General features: G+C 45.3%; 1 protein-coding gene across 1 annotated transcript in view; it reads left to right on the plus strand.

Annotated features, from left to right (window-relative positions):
- The window catches only part of LOC112070566 (chondroitin sulfate proteoglycan 4-like), a 92,460-nt gene that overhangs the window by 47,687 nt on the left and 26,410 nt on the right, over window positions 1-18,363 (plus strand). Inside the window, 5 exon segments of the mRNA XM_070439031.1 lie at window positions 6,488-6,577; window positions 6,805-6,987; window positions 7,423-7,599; window positions 14,769-14,893; window positions 14,895-14,965. Of these exon segments, the coding sequence (XP_070295132.1) occupies window positions 6,488-6,577; window positions 6,805-6,987; window positions 7,423-7,599; window positions 14,769-14,893; window positions 14,895-14,965 (646 nt within the window).

The raw sequence follows: 18,363 nt of genomic DNA on the forward strand, positions 1-18,363 counted from the left end.
TAATCCCTAGAGAGACACTATCCCCTAGAGAGACACTATCCCTGAGAACAACTATCCCCATGAAGACACTATCCCCTAGAGAGACACAGACACTATCCCTGACACTATCCCTAGAGAGACCTACTTATCCCCTAGAGACACTATCCCCAGAGACACTATCGCCAGAGCAATCTAGAGAGACATATTCCCTGAAGACACTATCCCTAGAGACACTATCCCCTAGAGAGACACTATCCCCTGAAGACTCACTATCCCTAGAGAGGACACTATCTCCCTAGAGAGACACTATCCCCTAGAGAGACACTATCGCCTAGGAGACAATATCCCCATAAGACACTATCCCCTAGAGAGACGCATCCCTAGAGAGAGCACTATCTCTACGAACTGATCCCCGTAGACCTATCCCCTAGAGAGACACTATCCCCTAGAGAGACACTATCCCCCTAGAGACACTATCCCCTAGAGACACTATCCCCTAGAGAGACACTATCCCTATGAGACACTATCCCTAGAGAGACACTATCCCCTAAGAGACACCTCCCCTAGAGAGACACTATCCCTAGAGAGACACTATCCCCTAGAAGACCACTATCCCCTAGAGGACACTATCCCCTAGAGACACTATCCCCTAGAGAGACACTATCCCTAGAGAGACACTAGCCCCTAGAGAGACACTATTCCCTAGAGACACTATCCCCTAGGAGACACTTATTCCCCTAGAGAGACACTATCCCCTAGAGAGACACATTTACATTTAAGTCATTTAGCAGACGCTCTTATCCAGACCGACTTACAAGTTGGTGCATTCACCTTATGATGTCCAGTGGAACAACCACTTTACAATAGTGCATCTAACTCTAAGGGGGGGGGGGGGGGTTAGAAGATTACTTTATCCTATCCTAGGTATTCCTAAAGAGGTGGGGTTTCAGGTGTCTCCGGAAACCCCACCTCTTTAAGGAATACCTAGGATAGGATAAAGTAATCCTTCTAACCCCCCCCCTAGAGTTAGATGCACTATTGTAAAGTGGTTGTCCACTATCCCCTAGAGATAACACTATCCCCTAGACACATCCCCTAACACTATCCCCTAGACACTATCCCCTGAGAGACTATCCCCTAGAGACACTATCCCTAGAGAGACACTATCCCCTAGAGACACTATCCCCTAGAGAGACACTATCCCCTAGAGAGACACTATCCCCTAGAGAGACACTACCCTAGAGAGACACTATCCCTAGAGACACTATCCCTAGAGACACTATCCCCTAGAGAGAACACTATCCCTAGAGACACTATCCCCTAAGGCACTATCCCCTAGAGAGACACTATCCCCTAGAGAGACACTATCCCCTAGCACCTATCCCTAGAGACACTATCCTAGGACACTCCCCTAGAGAGACACTATCCCCTAGAGAGACTATCCCCTAGACACTATCCCCTTAGAGACACTATCCCCTAGAGAGACACTACCCCTAGAGAGACACTATCCCCTAAGACACTATCATCCCCTAGAGGACACTATCCCCTAGAGACCCTATCCCCTAGACACTATCCCTAGAGAGACACTATCCCCTAAGAGCACTATCCCCAGACACTTACCCCTAGAATACCACTATCCCTGAAGAGACCCTATCCCCTAGACACTATCCCCTAGACACTATCCCCAGAGAGACACTATCCCCTAGAGGACACATTTACATTTACATGTAAGTCTTTTAGCAGCGCTCTTTTATCCAGACCGACTACAAGTTGGTGCATTCACCTTATGATGTCCAGGGAACAACCACTTTACACATAGTTCATCTAACTCTAAGGGGGGGGGGGGTTAAAGGATTACTTTATCCTATCTAGGTATTCCTTAAAGAGGTGGGTTTTCAGGTGTCTCCGGAACCCACCTCTTTAAGGAATACCTAGGATAGGATAAAGTAATCCTTCTACCCCCCCTTGAGTTAGATGCACTATTGTAAAGTGGTTGTTCCACTATCCCCTAGAGATACGACTATCCCCTAGACACATCCCCTAGACACTATCCCCTAGACACTATCCCTAGAGAGACACTATCCCCTAGAGACACACTATCCCTAGAGAGACACTATCCCCTAGAGAGACTATCCCTAGAGAGGACACTATCCCTAGGAGACACTATCCCCTAGAGAGCAACACTATCCCTTAGAGAGACACTATCCCCTAGAGAGGGATCACTATCCCCTAGATACAGACCTTTATCCCCTAGGGAGACCACTATCCCTAGAGACACTGAATTCCCACTTGAGATTCACTACTCCCCAGAGAGAACATATCCCTAGAGAACATCCCCTAGAACACTATCTCCACCTAGAGACACTATCCCCTAGACACTATCCTAGAGAGACACTATATCCCTAGAGAGACACTATCCCCTAGACACTTATCCCCTAGAGAGACACGTATCCCCTAGAGAGACCTTACCTCCTGACAGACTATCCATCCCGCTAGAGAGAGAGACACTATCCCCTAGAGAGACACTATCCCCTAGAGACACTATCCCCTAGAGAGACACTATCCCCTAGACACTATCCCCTAGAGAGACACTATCCCCTAGACACTATCCCCTAGAGACACTATCCCCTAGAGAGACACTATCCCCTAGACACTATCCCCTAGAGAGACACTATCCTCTAGAGAGACACTGTCCCCTAGACCAGTGGTTCTTAACCTTTTTTGGCTACTGTACCCCTACTTTGACCACCCCCCATACATGTGCGACCGGCGTGAATCCTAGATATTTTTTTATTTTTTTTGGCAGACTTGTTTTCATTGTCAGTGAAGTAGGAAAAATATTTCCCCATCTTCACATTTCCTCTCCCAGAGTTTGATCTTCTTTATGAATCCACACACTTTGTCATACATCTTTAGAATGTGTGTGTGTCCACATTGCAGAGATAGAGTCGTGTTGTTWCAGCTTGCTGAACACATCAGCAAGATAGGTCAATGCGGGCTCCCCAGTCTGTGTCCTCGAACACAGCCACAAGGGGGTGTGAGTGCTCAGACAGAAAATCAACTCCCTTCGGCTCAAACGGCCTCTGTTGTGTTTTCCCTCTGGACGGTCATGTCGTGTGTGAAGCAGTAGCTGCTGACGCTCAGTCCCACTGTCACCACGGAGCCTTTAAAACAGTCGGTGATTCAGAGGCCTGGACATGATAAAAGTGAATCACTTTTCACTGCGTCATTCAAAACATCAGGTAATTCAGGACATTCTCTTGCTGGCCAAATTCCTCCCTGTGAATGATAGATTGGGATATACCTTCTTTATGTGGGCAATTAATCATTTCATTCTCTCAAGCGTTGATGCAGCACGATCCGTGCACACATGAAAAGAGGATTTCCAATCGAGATTGTGCTCTGAGAAAAAGCTGTCCCCGTTAGCTTCTTGCAGAACAGAATGTGCTCATTAATTTCCGAAATGTCTCTGTATCGCACAAACGCAATCAACTGGGCTTCCCCACTGACATCAGTCGATTTGTCTAACAACAGAGATAATAGACCGTTTTTTTTCTTCTCCAATTTCCTTCACCAATTGATCAACAATATCAACGCCCATGTCATCGATCCTATGGCACACCCTGTTATTTGACAATGGTACAGTCTTCAGTGCATCAGCTGCTGTTACATCACTCATAGTTCCTGGATAACAGCGGCAAGCACTCTAGCGCGCGGAGCAGAGGATCAAACATTGAGTGGCGTGCGGGCGGAGGTAGACAGAGCTATGCGTACACACCGTCATCCGTTTCCGTGTGTCATCCGTTTCGGGAAAGTATCTGCGTAATTGCGCACCCAACTCACTCAGGTGCTTCGCTATATCACATTTGACATTGTCCGTAAGCTTGAGTTAATTTGTACACACAAAACAAGTCATACAATGATGGAAAGACCTGTGTGTTGTCCTTGTTAATGCAGACAGAGAAAAGCTCCAACTTCATAGCCTCAATTTTGTCCCGCACATTGAATATAGTTGCGGAGAGTCCCTGTAATCCTAGATTCAGATCATTCAGGCGAGAAAAAACATCACCCAGATAGGCCAGTCGTGTGAGAAACTCGTCATCGTGCAAGCGGTCAGACAAGTGAAAATTATGGTCAGTAAAGAAAACGTTAAGCTCGTCTCTCAATTTAAAAAAACGTGTCAATACTTTGCCCCATGATAACCAGCGCACTTCTGTATGTTGTAAAAGCGTTACATGGTCGTTGGCAATATCATTGCATAGTGCAGAAAATACACGAGAGTTCAGGGGCCTTGCTTTAACAAAGTTAACCATATTCACTGTAGTGTCCAAAACGTCTTTCAAGGTTTTATATGTAAGATGGCTAAATAAAGAGCAAAATTATTGATTATTATTATATTATTATTTGTGCCCTGGTCCTATAAGAGCTCTTTGTCACTTCCCACAAGCCGGTTGTGACAAAAACTCACACTCATTCTTATGTTTAATAAATGTATCGTGTGTGGCAGGCTTACAATGATGGCAAAAAAACAAAATTTGAGAGTGCACTGACCCTGGTGCTGGAGGGGGTACAGCTGGAGGTTGAATGTTTGAAGGGGTACGGCACTCTAAAACGTTTGGGAACCACTGCCCTAGACCATCCCCAACCTATCCCCTAGACCACCCCCAAACTATCCCCTAGACCACCCCACTCCTACCCCCAAACTATCCCCTAGACACCCCAAACTATCCCCTAGACCACCCCCAAACTACATCCCCTTAGACCATCCCAAACTATCCCCTAGACCACCCCCAAAATATCCCTAGACCCCCAAATATCCTTAAACCATCCCCAAACTATCCATAGACACTCCAAACTAATCCCTAGACCACCCCAAACTATCCCCTAACCACTCCCAAACTATCCCTAACCACCCCCAACTATCCCGTAGACCATCCCCAAAACTATCCCCTAGACCACCCCCAAAACTATCCCCTAACACCCCCAAACTATCCCGTAGACACCCCCCAAACTATCCCCAGACCACCCAAACTATCCCTTAAACCATCCCCAAACTATCCATGAACCACCTCCAAACTATCCCTAGAACCACTCCAAAACATATCCCGTAGACCATCCCCAAACTATCCCTAGACCATCCCCAAACTATCCCCTAGACCACCCCCAACTATCCCATAGACCATCCCCAAACTATCCCTAGACACCCAACTACCATAGACCACCCCCAAACTATCCCCTAGACACCCCCAAACTATCCCATAAGACCACCCCCAACATTCCCTAGGACACCCCCAAACTATCCCCTAGACCACCCCAAATTATCCATAGACCACCCCAAACTATCCCCTAGACCACCCCCAAACTTATCCCTAGACCATCCCCAAACTATACCGTAGACATCCCAAAACTAGTCCCTAACAACCCCCAAACTATCCCATAGACCACCCCCAAACTATCCCTAGACCATCCCCAAACTACTCCCCTAGAAACCCAATACTATCCCCTTAAAGACACCCCAAATATCCGTAACCATCCCTAAACTATCCCAGACCACCCCCAAACTATCCCCTAGACCACCCCCAAACTATCCCCTAGACCACCCCAAACTATCCCCTAGACCACCCCCAAACTATCCCCTAAAACCACCCCCAAACTAATCCGTAGACCATCCCCAAAACATCCCCTACAACCACCCCCAAACCATCCCCTAAACCACCCCAAACTATCCCGGTAGACCATCCCCAAACTACCCTAGACCACCCCAAACTATCCCCAACCACCCCCAAAACTATCCCTAGACCACCCCCAAACTATCCCGTAGACCATCCCCCAAACGTATCCCCTAGACCACTCCAAACTATCCCTAGACCACCCCAAACTAATCCCTAACCACCCAAACTATCCCCTAGACCACCCCCAAACTATCTCCCTAAACCACCCCAAACTATCCCCTAGACCACCCACCAACTATGCCCTAAAAACACCCCAAAACTATCCCTTAGACCACCCCAAACTATCCCCTAACACACCCCAAAACTATCCCTAGACAACCCCCAAACCATCCCCTAGACACCCCCAAAACTATCCCTAGACCACCCCAAACTATCCCCTAACATCCCCAAACTAACCTAACAAACCCCAACTATCCAGACCACCCCAAAAAACTATCCCCCTAACCACCCCCAAACTATCCCCTAGACCACCCCCAAACTATCCCCTAGACCACCCCCAAACTATCCCCTAGACCACCCCCAAACTATCCCCTAGACCATCCCCAAGCCACTATACTCATCTTTCTCACACTTGTTCTCACACGCACATTTGTCTTTTCTTACAAGCACCGATTTAGCAGATAGTGTGGTTTTTGGAAAAATATTTTACTTGCAATGACTGTGATACGTGGTTGTTTTTACCTTCCTAAGTTGCTCTGATTATACGTTGTTCTGGATAATACTGTCTGCTAAATGACTAAAAGGTCAATGTAAAAATGTCTCTTCTTCCTGTTTAGGTCAATGACACCTTCCTATTGGATGTCTCCAACGGGGTCACGGAGGTCAACAATATCAGCATGTCCGTCGCCCACCTCATCCCTCTACAGGTATTGTCATTTTAGAATGATTGCATATTAGGTTATGTATTGTGGAATAATTTTTGCTATCATCGGTTTTTATTGTGCGTTGACAATTTATGGTTGTAAAGTGGTGTACAAATCAAAGTTTATTTATCATATGCACAGGATTCAGTGCAAACGGTGAAATGAAGTGCTTTACGTTTCAGTCTATGACTGCGAGCGAATAATAAATGCTAATCCTTCTACTACTACAGGTGTTGAACTTCACCCTCCGAGAGGGCGGGTCCAAGGCTTTGACCCAGGAAGTGCTCAGGGTGACCAACCAACATTTTTCTGGCCTCGATTTCCTGTATAGCTTGTCTGAACCCCCGCAGAATGGCCACATTGAACATTCACGTTACCCCGGGGTTCCTCTACGGGTTTTCACCAGACGCCAGGTAATGTAAGACTCTGTCTCTCTCTGTCGTTCTCTCTTTCTTCATGTTGAACAAAAATATTAAAATATGTGAAGTTCTCCAATGATTGTTCATATTTGGATTGTTTTTGCGAATAATATCAGAGAAGAATATATAGCCTACACAATCTAAAAACGCATCATATATTAATACCTCAGGATGCTCAGTGTTTCATTGGTTTAGTTTCTCATGTGGAGTAATCAAACTATTGATTGTGATAACACTTTATAACCAATTTATAGACACGTGTAACACGTCTTACAATGCTTTATGAATGCTTCATAATGAATTATACCTGTATGCCTTTAATCTACTATGCACCTACATAAAGGACTTAACCCATACATAAGCATTTCTTAAATGAATCTAATTGTTTATTTTTAGTCTCTTAACTTTCTCGCCCTACGATCCCTCTAGGTGGAGCAGGGGGTGATCTACTACATCCATGACAGCAGTGAGACGTTAGAAGACAACTTCACTGTGGTGGCCAACGACACAGGCCTGAGGAAACAGAGCTCTCCCTGTACCGTGTACATCCAGGTTACGGCCGTCAACGACCAGCATCCAGTCATCACCACCAACAGGGTTCTCAGGGTGAGTCCTCCAATCATCACTGCCGACATGGTTCTCAGGGTGAGAACCCATCATTACGCACACCTGGCAACCCTCATTACACACACCTGGCAACCCATCATTACGCAGACCTGGCAACCCTCATTACGCACACCTGGCAACCCTCATTACACACACCTGGCAACCCTAATTATGCACACATGGCAACCCTCATTACGCACACCTGGCAACCCAGGACCTGTCAGATAGGACTGGTGACAGTACAGGACCAGTCATAAAGGACTGGTGACAGTACAGGACCAGTCATATAGGACTGGTGTCCCTGTCCATATAGGACTGGTGACAGTACAGGACCGTCATATAGGACTGGTGACAGTACAGGCTGTCATATAGGACTTGGTGACAGTACAGGACCGTCATATAGGACTGGTGACAGTACAGGCTTGTCATATAGGACTGGTGACAGTACAGGACGTCATATAGGACTGGTGACAGTACAGGACCTGTCATATAGGACTGGTGACAGTACAGGACGTCATATAGGACTGGTGACAGTACAGGACCGTCATATAGGACTGGTGACAGTACAGGACCTGTCATATAGGACTGGTGACAGTACAGGACCTGCTATATAGGACTGGTGACAGTACAGGACCTGTCATATAGGACTTGGTGACAGTACAGGACCTGTCATATAGGACTGGTGACAGTACAGGTCTTATCATATAGGACTGGGTGACAGTACAGGACCTGTCATATAGGACTGGTGACAGTACAGGACCTGTCATTAGGACTGGTGACAGTACAGGACCTGTCATATAGGACTGGTGACAGTACGGCCTGTCATATAGGAGTCATATAGGACTGGTGACAGTACAGGACCTGTCATATAGGACTGGTGACAGTAGACCTGTCACATAGGACTGGTGACAGTACAGGTCCTGTCATATAGGACTGGTGACAGTACAGGACCTGTCATATAGGACTGGTGACAGTACAGGTCCTGTCATATAGGACTGGTGACAGTACAGGTCCTGTCATATAGGACTGGTGACAGTAGACCTGTCATATAGGACTGGTGACAGTACATGACCTGTCATATAGGACTGGTGACAGCAGAGATGTCACATAGGACTGGTGACAGTGGTGGTCCTGTCACAAATGGCTCCCTGGCCATTAACTATATAGTGCACTACATTTGACCAGAGCTCTATTGACCCTAATCTCCCTGGTCAAAAGAAGTGCATTTTAAAGAGAATGCAAGATGGCGTCTGACAGTATAGTCACCTGTCCATCTGCTAGCTAGTTACAGTAAATGCTCAGTTACAGTAAGCAGCTCAGTTGATTGTTGAGTGGCTGTAGACTAACATGTCGTTAGACAGAAGTCCTGCTGTTCAACGTGACTGAAGGACCAGGAAGTACAGCTTTTTGTTCTCGTTAGTGCTCTGTCCTGAATACGACACATTCCTTTCAGCTCTTGTCATGGTTCAGACCCTCTAATTGAAAGAGGGGAATTCCCTTCTTCCACACACCGCTGCTGTCTGAAATCCCACCCTATTACATATACAGTTGAAGTCGGAAGTTTACATACACTTAGGTTGGAGTCATTAAAACTCGTTTTTCAACCGCTCCACAAATTTCTTGTTAAACAAACTATAGTTTTGGCAAGTCAGTTAGGACATCTACTTTGTGCATGACACAAGTAATTTTTCCAACAATTGTTTACAGACAGATTATTTCACTTATAATTCACTGTATCACAATTCCAGTGGGTCAGAAGTTTACATACACTAAATTGACTGTGTCTTTTAAACAGCTTGGAAAATTCCAGAAAATTATGTCATGGCTTTGGAAGATTCTGATAGGCTAATTGACATCATTTGAGTCAATTGGAGGTGTACCTGTGGATGTATTTCAAGGTCTACCTTCAAACCAAGTGCCTCTTTGCTTGACATCATTAGGTGATTATATACAGTGCCTTGCAAAGGTATACATCCCTATTTTGTTGCATTACAACTTGTAATTTAAATTGATTTTTATTTGGATTTCATGTAATGGAAATACACAAAATAGTCAAATTTGATGATTGGTTGATTGATTGTTTTTTTTTTTTTATAAATGAAAAGTGGTGCGTGCATATGTATTCACCCCCTTTGCTTGGAAATAAATAAGATCTGGTGCAACCAATTACCTTCAGAAGTCACATAATTAGTTAAATAAAGTCCACCTGTGTGCAATCTGTGTCACATGATCTGTCACATGATCTGTCACATACTCAGTATATATACACTTGTTCTGAAAGGCCCCAGAGTCTGCAACACCACTAAGCAAGGGGCACCACCAAGCAAGCAGCACCATGAAGACCTAGGAGCTCTCCAAACAGGTCAGGGACAAAGTTGTGGAGAAGGACAGATCAGGGTTGGGTTATAAAAAAATATCAGAAACTTTGAACATCCCACAGAGCACCATTTAAAACCATGACAAAAATGTTTTAAGAATATGGAACCACAACTAACCTGCCAAGAGAGGGCTGCCCACCAAAACTCACGGACCAGGCAAGGAGGGCATTAATCAGAGAGGCAACAAAGAGACCAAAGATAACCCTGAAGGAGCTGCAAAGCTCCACAGCAGAGATTGGAGTCTCTGTTCATAGGACCACTTTAAGCCGTACACTCCACCGAGCTGGGCTTTACAGAAGAGTGGCCAGAAATAAGCCATTGCTTAAAGAAGAAAAAAATAAGCAAACACATTTGGTGTTTGCTAAAAGGCATGTGGTAGACTCTCCAAACATATGGAAGAAGGTACTCTGGTCAGATCAGGGGCGACAGGGTAGCCTAGTGGTTAGAGTGTTGGACTAGTAACCGAAAGGTTGCAAGTTTGAATCCCCGAGCTGACAAGGTAAAAATCTGTTGTTCTGCCCCTGAACAAGGCAGTTCCTAGCCTAGGAACCCACTGTTCCTAGGCCGTCATTGAAAATAAGAATTTGTTTTTAACTGACTTGCCTAGTTAAATAAAGATAAAATTAGACAAAAATGTAGCTTTTTGGCCATCAAGGAAAATGCTATGTCTGGCGCAAACTCAAAGAACAACATCCCCACAGTGAAGCACGGTGGTGGCAGCATCATGCTGTGGGGATGTTTTTCATCGGCAGGGACTGGGAAACTGGTCAGAAGTGAAGGAATGATGGCTCTAAATACGGATATAGCGTCACGTCTGGAAGAAACCTGGCACCATCCCTACGGTGAAGCACGGTGGTGGCAGCATCATGCTGTGGGGATGTTTTTCATCGGCAGGGACTGGGAAACTGGTCAGAATTGAAAGAATGATGGATGGCGCTAAATACAAGAAAATTCTTGAGGGAAACTTGAGATTTGAGACTGGGACGGATGTTCACCTTTCAGCAGGATAATGACCCTTAGCATACTGCTTAAGCAACACTCGAGTGGTTTAAGGGGAAACATTTAAATGTATTGGAATGGCCTAGTCAAAGCCCAGACCTCAATCCAATTGAGAATCTGTGGTATGACTTAAAGATTGCTGTACATCAGTGGAACCCATCCAACTTGAAGGAACTGGAGCAGTTTTACCTTGAAGAATGGGCAAAAATCCCAGTGGCTAGATGTGCCAAGCTTATAGAGACATACTGTACCCCAAGAGACTTGCAGCTGAAAATGCTGCAAAAGGTGGCTCTACAAAGTATTGGCTTTGGGGGGGTGAATAGTTATGCACGCTCAAGTTTTCTGTTTTTATGTCTTATTTCTTGTTTGTTTCACACACAAAAATATTTTGCATCTTCAAAGTGGTAGGCATGTTGTGTAAATCAAATGATACAACCCCCCCCCCAAACAATCTATTTAATTCCAGGTTGTAAGGCAACAAAATAGGAAAAATGCCAAAGGGGTTGAATACTTTCGCAAGTCACTGTACGGGGTCAGTTCAAAATCATATTTACAATGTGCAGGGATACTGGAGTGATGGAGGTAGATATGTATAGTAGTAAACATACTATATACAGGGTCAGCTCAATACCATGTTAACAATGTGCAGGGATACTGGAGTGATGGAGGTAGATATGTATAAGGGTAAGGTGACTCGGCATCAGAATATATGATAAACAGAGTAGCAGCAGTGTATATGATGATTGTATGTGAGTGTGTGTGTAGAGTCAGTATAAATGTGTGTGCATGTTATGTGTGTGTGTGTGAGCAAATGAAGTGAGTCTGTGTGTGTGTTGGAGTGTCAGTGTGCATGAGTGTGCTTGTGTTGTTCCTGTCCTCAGCCGTAGCCTTCCAGGAGGCTGTTTATGTACTTGTTCCTGTCCTCAGCCGTAGCCTTCCAGGAGGCGGTTTATGTACTTGTTCCTGTCCTCAGCCGATCCTTCCAGGAGGCTGTTTATGTACTTGTTCCTGTCCTCAGCCGTATCCTTCAGGAGGCTGTTTATGTACTTGTTCCTGTCCTCAGCCGTGCCTTCCAGGAGGCTGTTTATGTACTTGTTCCTGTTCTCTGCCGTAGCCTTCCAGGAGGCTGTTTATGTACTTGTTCTGTCCTCTGCCGTAGCCTTCCAGGAGGCTGTTTATGTACTTGTTCCTGTCCTCTGCCGTAGCCTTCCAGGAGGCTGTTTATGTACTTGTTCCTGTCCTCAGCCGTAGCCTTCCAGAGGCTGTTTATGTACTTGTTCCTGTCCTCAGCCGTATCCTTCCAGGAGGCTGTTTATGTACTTGTTCCTGTCCTCTGCCGTAGCCTTCCAGGAGGCTGTTTATGTACTTGTTCCTGTGCTCAGCCGTAGCCTTCCAGGAGGCTGTTTATGTACTTGTTCCTGTCCTCTGCCGTAGCCTTCCAGGAGGCTGTTTATGTACTTGTTCCTGTGCTCAGCCGTAGCTTCCAGGAGGCTGTTTATGTACTTGTTCTTGTCCTCACCGTAGCCTTCCAGGAGGCTGTTTTTTAAAACAGGACTAGGCAGCATCCGCATGTGTTTGATCTGTTCGTCTGTTGCTGTCTTCTCCCTCTGTGACTTCCTCTGAAGCCTCACATTGGAAGTGCACTTCCTGTGTACACACACACACACACACACACACACACACACACACACACACACACACACACACACACACACACACACACACACACACACACACACACACACACACCTAATGCGCCCACACTCACACACAGGTCCTTTGAGGTCTGACCTCTCCTGTGGTGACTAGATGTTTGGTGTCAAAGCCTGTTCATTTCAAGTCAAGTGATAATTGAAAAGTGTGTAGGAAAAGACAGGAAAAGGAAAAGACAAGCCACAGGCCAGAGTTCACTGCAATGATTATTACTGCATTAGTTCTGTTTGAAAATACCACTTAGACGCACTTAGCATGCTTCACTTACTTCCATTAACAGTTTGGTTTTGGCCGGGTTAAAGAAAAGCCCTTTGTGACAGAAGAATGCTTTTAAACAATGTGGCATTGTGATGTACAGTGGGGCAAAAAAGTATTTAGTCAGCCCCAATTGTGCAAGTTCCCCCACTTAAAAAGATGAAGAGAGGCCTGTAATTTTCATCATAGGTGCACTTCAACTATGACAGACAAAATGAGAAAAACAATTCCAGAAAATCACATTGTAGGATTTTTAATGAATTTATTTGCAAATTATGGTGGAAAATAAGTATTTGGTCACCTACAAACAAGCAAGATTTCTGGCTCTCACAGACCTGTAACTTCTTTCTTTAAGAGGCTCCTCTGTCCTCCACTCGTTACCTGTATTATGGCACCTGTTTGAACTTGTTATCAGTATAAAAGACACCCTGTCCACAACCTCAAACAGTCACACTCAAACTCCACTATGGCCAAGACCAAAGAGCTGTCAAATGACACCAGAAACAAAATTGTAGACCAGCACAAGGCTGGGAAGACTGAATCTGCAATAGGTAAGCAGCTTGGTTTGAAGAAATTCAACTGTGGGAGCAATTATTAGGAAATGGAAGACATACAAGACCACTGATAATCTCCCTCGATCTGGGGCTCCACGCAAGATCTCACCCCGTGGGGTCAAAATGATCACAAGAACGGTGAGCAAAAATCCCAGAACCACACGGGGGACCTAGTGAATGACCTGCAGAGAGCTGGGACCAAAGTAACAAGCCTACCATCAGTAACACACTACGCCGCCAGGGACTCAAATCCTGCAGTGCCAGACGTGTCCCCCTGCTTAAGCCAGTACATGTCCAGGCCCGTCTGAAGTTTGCTAGAGAGAATTTTGATGATCCAGAAGAAGATTGGAGAATGTCATATGGTCAGATGAAACCAAAATATAACTTTTTGGTAAAAACTCAACTCGTGTGTTTTGGAGGACAAAGAATGCTGAGTTGCATCCAAAGAACACCATACCTACTGTGAGCATGGGGGTGAAATAATCATGCTTTGGGGCTGTTTTTCTGCAAAGGGACCAGGAAGACTGATCCGTGTAAAGGAAAGAATGAATGGGGCCATGTATCGTGAGATTGAGTGAAAACCTCCTTCCATCAGCAAGGTATCGAAGATGAAACGTGGCTGGTCTTTCAGCATGACAATGATCCCAAACACACCGCCCGGCGCAACGAAGGAGTGGCTTCGTAAGAAGCATTTCAAGGTCCTGGAGTGGCCTAGCCAGTCTCCAGATCTCAACCCCATAGAAAATCTTTGGAAGGGGTTGAAAGTCTGTGTTGCCTAGCAACAGCCCCAAAACATCACTGCTCTAGAGGAGATCTGCATGGAGAATGGGCCAAAATACCAGCAACAGTGTGTGAAAACCTTGTGAAGACTTACAGAAAACGTTTGACCTCTGTCATGGCCAACAAAGGGGTATATAACAAAGTATTGAGATAAAACTTTTGTTATTGACCAAATACTTATTTTCCACCATAATTTGCAAATAAATTCATAAAAAATCCTACAATGTGATTTTCTGGATTTTTTTCTAATTTTGTCTGTCATAGTTGAAGTGTACCTATGATGAAAATTACAAGGCCTCTCTCATCTTTTTAAGTGGGAGAACTTGCACAATTGGTGGCTGACTAAATACTTTTTTGCCCAACTGTATATTGGAATCGAACAATACAAAATATATATATTTTGAAAGGTCTTTGAAATATGATTGATTTGATTGGTTGCCTCCTTATGTGTGGGATTGATTTAATTGGTTCCCCCCCCCCCCCCCCTCAGGTGTGGGAGGGGTCGGTGACAGAGATCCGCCCTGAGAATTTGGACGCCCAGGATGAGGACACGCCCCCTGAGGAGCTGCAGGTGATCGTGACTCCGCCCAACAATGGCCACCTGGCGCTGAAGAGCGCCCCCACAGGCCGCTCCTGAACTGTACCTACAACACATCCATCTGGGACAGCTGTTGTTTGTCCACAGTGGTAAGACCTGAACACTATACTACGAATATAGAATTAGCTAGGTTGGATATAATTTAATAGCCAGGGTAGATCTACCTATTTAATATAATATAATTGCATGGCTAGGCCTATCTGCATTCCGTTTGTGTTACGCTCGCTCCCCCTGCTGGTGTTTGATGGAGTGACAGATGGAGTTGAATTAAACCCTGGTTCTCATATTGATTTTCCCGGAGCACTATACTACGTATGTGGTTGGAGGAGTTAGTGAGTTAACTTTGGTCAACTCTGAGTTCAACTCGGGATAACCGGTACCACGAATATGGCTCAAACCTTTTTAGCAAGATATGGGCGACGAATCGTTCAGAATGAACTGCTCCGGGACAGGACAACTTAGGGTTAACTGCATTTATCCTAAATTAAGTGTCTGACGCCCAAGTTGACGACCAATTCAATCAGATTCCCTCCCTCTCACAAAGTCCATTTTAGAAAAACAACAGATTAAATATTGTATTCATCAAATATGTTTTTGTGTGTGTTAGGTATTTTAACATGACTCTTTTCTATCACATTAAACATTTAGTAAATGCATTTCAAACTTCACGCACAGGAAGACTTTTTGTATGACTTAACGATTATTTTATCATAGGACTGGGAAGAAAGGGTGCTCGTTCATTGATAAGCACACCAAAGTAATAGCCTAAAGCCTGCAAAACGCTGGACCCGTACAAATCAGCTGGGCTAGAACCATCTGGACGCCGTACAAATCCAGCTTGGGCTAGACCATCTGGACCCGTACAAATCAGCTGGGCTAGACCATCTGGACCCGTACAAATCAGCTGGGCTAGACATCTGGACCCGTACAAATCAGCTGGCTAGACCATCTGGACCCGTACAAATCAGCAGGGCTAGACCATCTGGACCCGTACAAACCAGCCGGGCTAGACACATTGGACCGCGTACAAATCAGCTGGGCTAGACAATCTGGACCCGTACAAATCAGCAGGGCTAGACCATCTGGACCCGTACAAATCAGCAGGGCTAGACCATCTGGACCCGTACAAATCAGCAGGGCTAGACCATCTGGACCCTCTATTTCTGAAACTATCCGCCGCCATTGTTGCAACCCCAGTCTGTTCAACCTCTATTTCGTATCGTCTGAGATCCCTAAAGACTGGAAAGCTGCCGCGGTCATCACCCTCTTCAAAGGAGGAGACACGCTAGACCCAAACAGACCTATATCTACCCTACCCTGCCTTTTGAAGGTCTTCGAAAGCCAAGTTAACAAACAGATCACCAACCATTTCGAATCCCACCGTACGTTCTCCGCTGTGCAATCCGGTTTCCGAGCTGGTCAAGGGTGCACCTCAGAAACGCTCAAGGTATTAAACGATATCATAACCGCCATCGATAAAAGACAGTACTGTGCAGCCGTCTTCATCGACCTGGCCAAGGCTTTTGACTCGGTCAATCACCGTATTCTTATCGGCAGACTCAATAGCCTTGGTTTCTCAAATGACTGCCTTGCCAGTGTGTCAAATCAGAGGGCCTGTTTTCCGGACCTCTGGCAGTCTCTATGGAGGTACCACAGGGTTCAATTCTTGAGCCGACTCTTTTCTCTGTATATATCAATGATGTCGCTCTTGCTGCAGGTGATTCCCTGATCCACCTCTACGCAGACGACACCATTCTGTATACTTCTGGCCCTTCCTTGGACACTGTGTTAACTAACTTCCAAACAAGCTTCAATGCCATACAACACTCCTTCCGTGGCCTCCAACTGCTCTTAAACGCGAGTAAAACCAAATGCATGCTTTTCAACCGATCGCTGCCTGCACCCGCCCGCCCGTCTAGCATCACTACCCTGGACGGTTATGACCTAGAATATGTGGACAACTACAAATACCTAGGTGTCTTGCTAGACTGTAAACTCTCCTTCCAGACCCATATTAAACATCTCCAATCCAAAATCAAATCTAGAATCTGCTTTTTATTTCGCAACAAAGCCTCCTTCACTCACGCCGCCAAATTTAGCCTAGTAAAACTGACTATCCTACCGATCCTCGACTTCGGCGATGTCATCTACAAAATAGCTTCCAARACTCTACTCAGCAAACTGGATGCAGTCTATCACAGTGCCATCCGTTTTGTTACCAAAGCCCCTTATACCACCCACCACTGTGACCTGTATGCTCTAGCCGTCTGGCCCTCGCTACATATTCGTTGCCAGACCCACTGGCTCCAGGTCATCTATAAGTCTATGCTAGGTAAAGCTCCGCCTTATCTCAGTTCACTGGTCACGATAACAACACCCACCCGTAGCACACGTTCCAGCAGGTATATCTCACTGGTCATCCCCAAAGCCAACACCTCCTTTGGCCACCTTTCCTTCCAGTTCTCTGTTGCCAATGACTGGAACGAATTGCAAAAATCGCTGAAGCTGGAGACTTCTATTTCCCTCACTAGCTTTAATTATCAGCTATCTGAGCAGCTAACCGATCGCTGTACATAGTCCATCTGTAAATAGCCCACCCAATCTACCTACCTCATCCCCATATTGTTTTTATTTACTTTTCTGCTCTTTTGCACACTAGTATCTCTACTTGCACATCCTCATCTGCTCATCTATCACTCCAGTGTTAATTTGCTAAATTGTAATTACTTCACTACTATGGCCTATTTATTGCCTACCTCCTCACGCCATTTGCACACACTGTATATAGACTTTCTTTTTTTTCTATTGTGTTATTGACTGTACGCTTGTTTATTCCATGTGTAACTCTGTGTTGTTGTTTGTGTCGCACTGCTTTGCTTCATCTTGGCCAGGTCCCAGTTGTAAATGAGAACTTGTTCTCAACTGGTCTACCTGGTTAAATAAAGGTGAAATAAAATAAAATAAACAAAAAGACAGCACTTCTAAATGTCTATTTCACACCACAGACGCTGAATTTGCAAGATAACTTCATTCATTTAGATTTTTGGCACAAATGAAAATGCGGCATTGACTCGCCCCAATGGATCGGTGTTTCATCGTTGTCTCAATGAATAGTTGGGTGTTTCGACACACCGTTACGCGCCTGCTAGAGTTAGCAGCAGGTCAGACGTGCAATATCCACCATCGTAGTACAGATGAAGTCTGAGCTGGAATGTGAAGCTAACTGAAGCTGGCTAACGTTAGTAAACTCAGAGTAGATCTAGCTTGCTTCGTAGGATACCCCTCAGGACAGGAGGACAGAAGGTGGAGGAAGATGATCAGGGCCCGTATTCACAGATCGTCTCAGGGTGGGAGTGCTGATCTAGGATCAGACCCCCCCCCCCCCTGTTCATATAATCTTATTCATTATGAACTGAAAGGCAAAACAGATCCTAGCTCAACACTCCTACTCTAAGACACTTGATAACTACAACCCCTGAAAGACATT

The sequence above is a fragment of the Salvelinus sp. IW2-2015 genome, unplaced genomic scaffold, assembly GCF_002910315.2.
Source record: "Salvelinus sp. IW2-2015 unplaced genomic scaffold, ASM291031v2 Un_scaffold1368, whole genome shotgun sequence".
NCBI lineage: Eukaryota > Metazoa > Chordata > Actinopteri > Salmoniformes > Salmonidae > Salvelinus > Salvelinus sp. IW2-2015.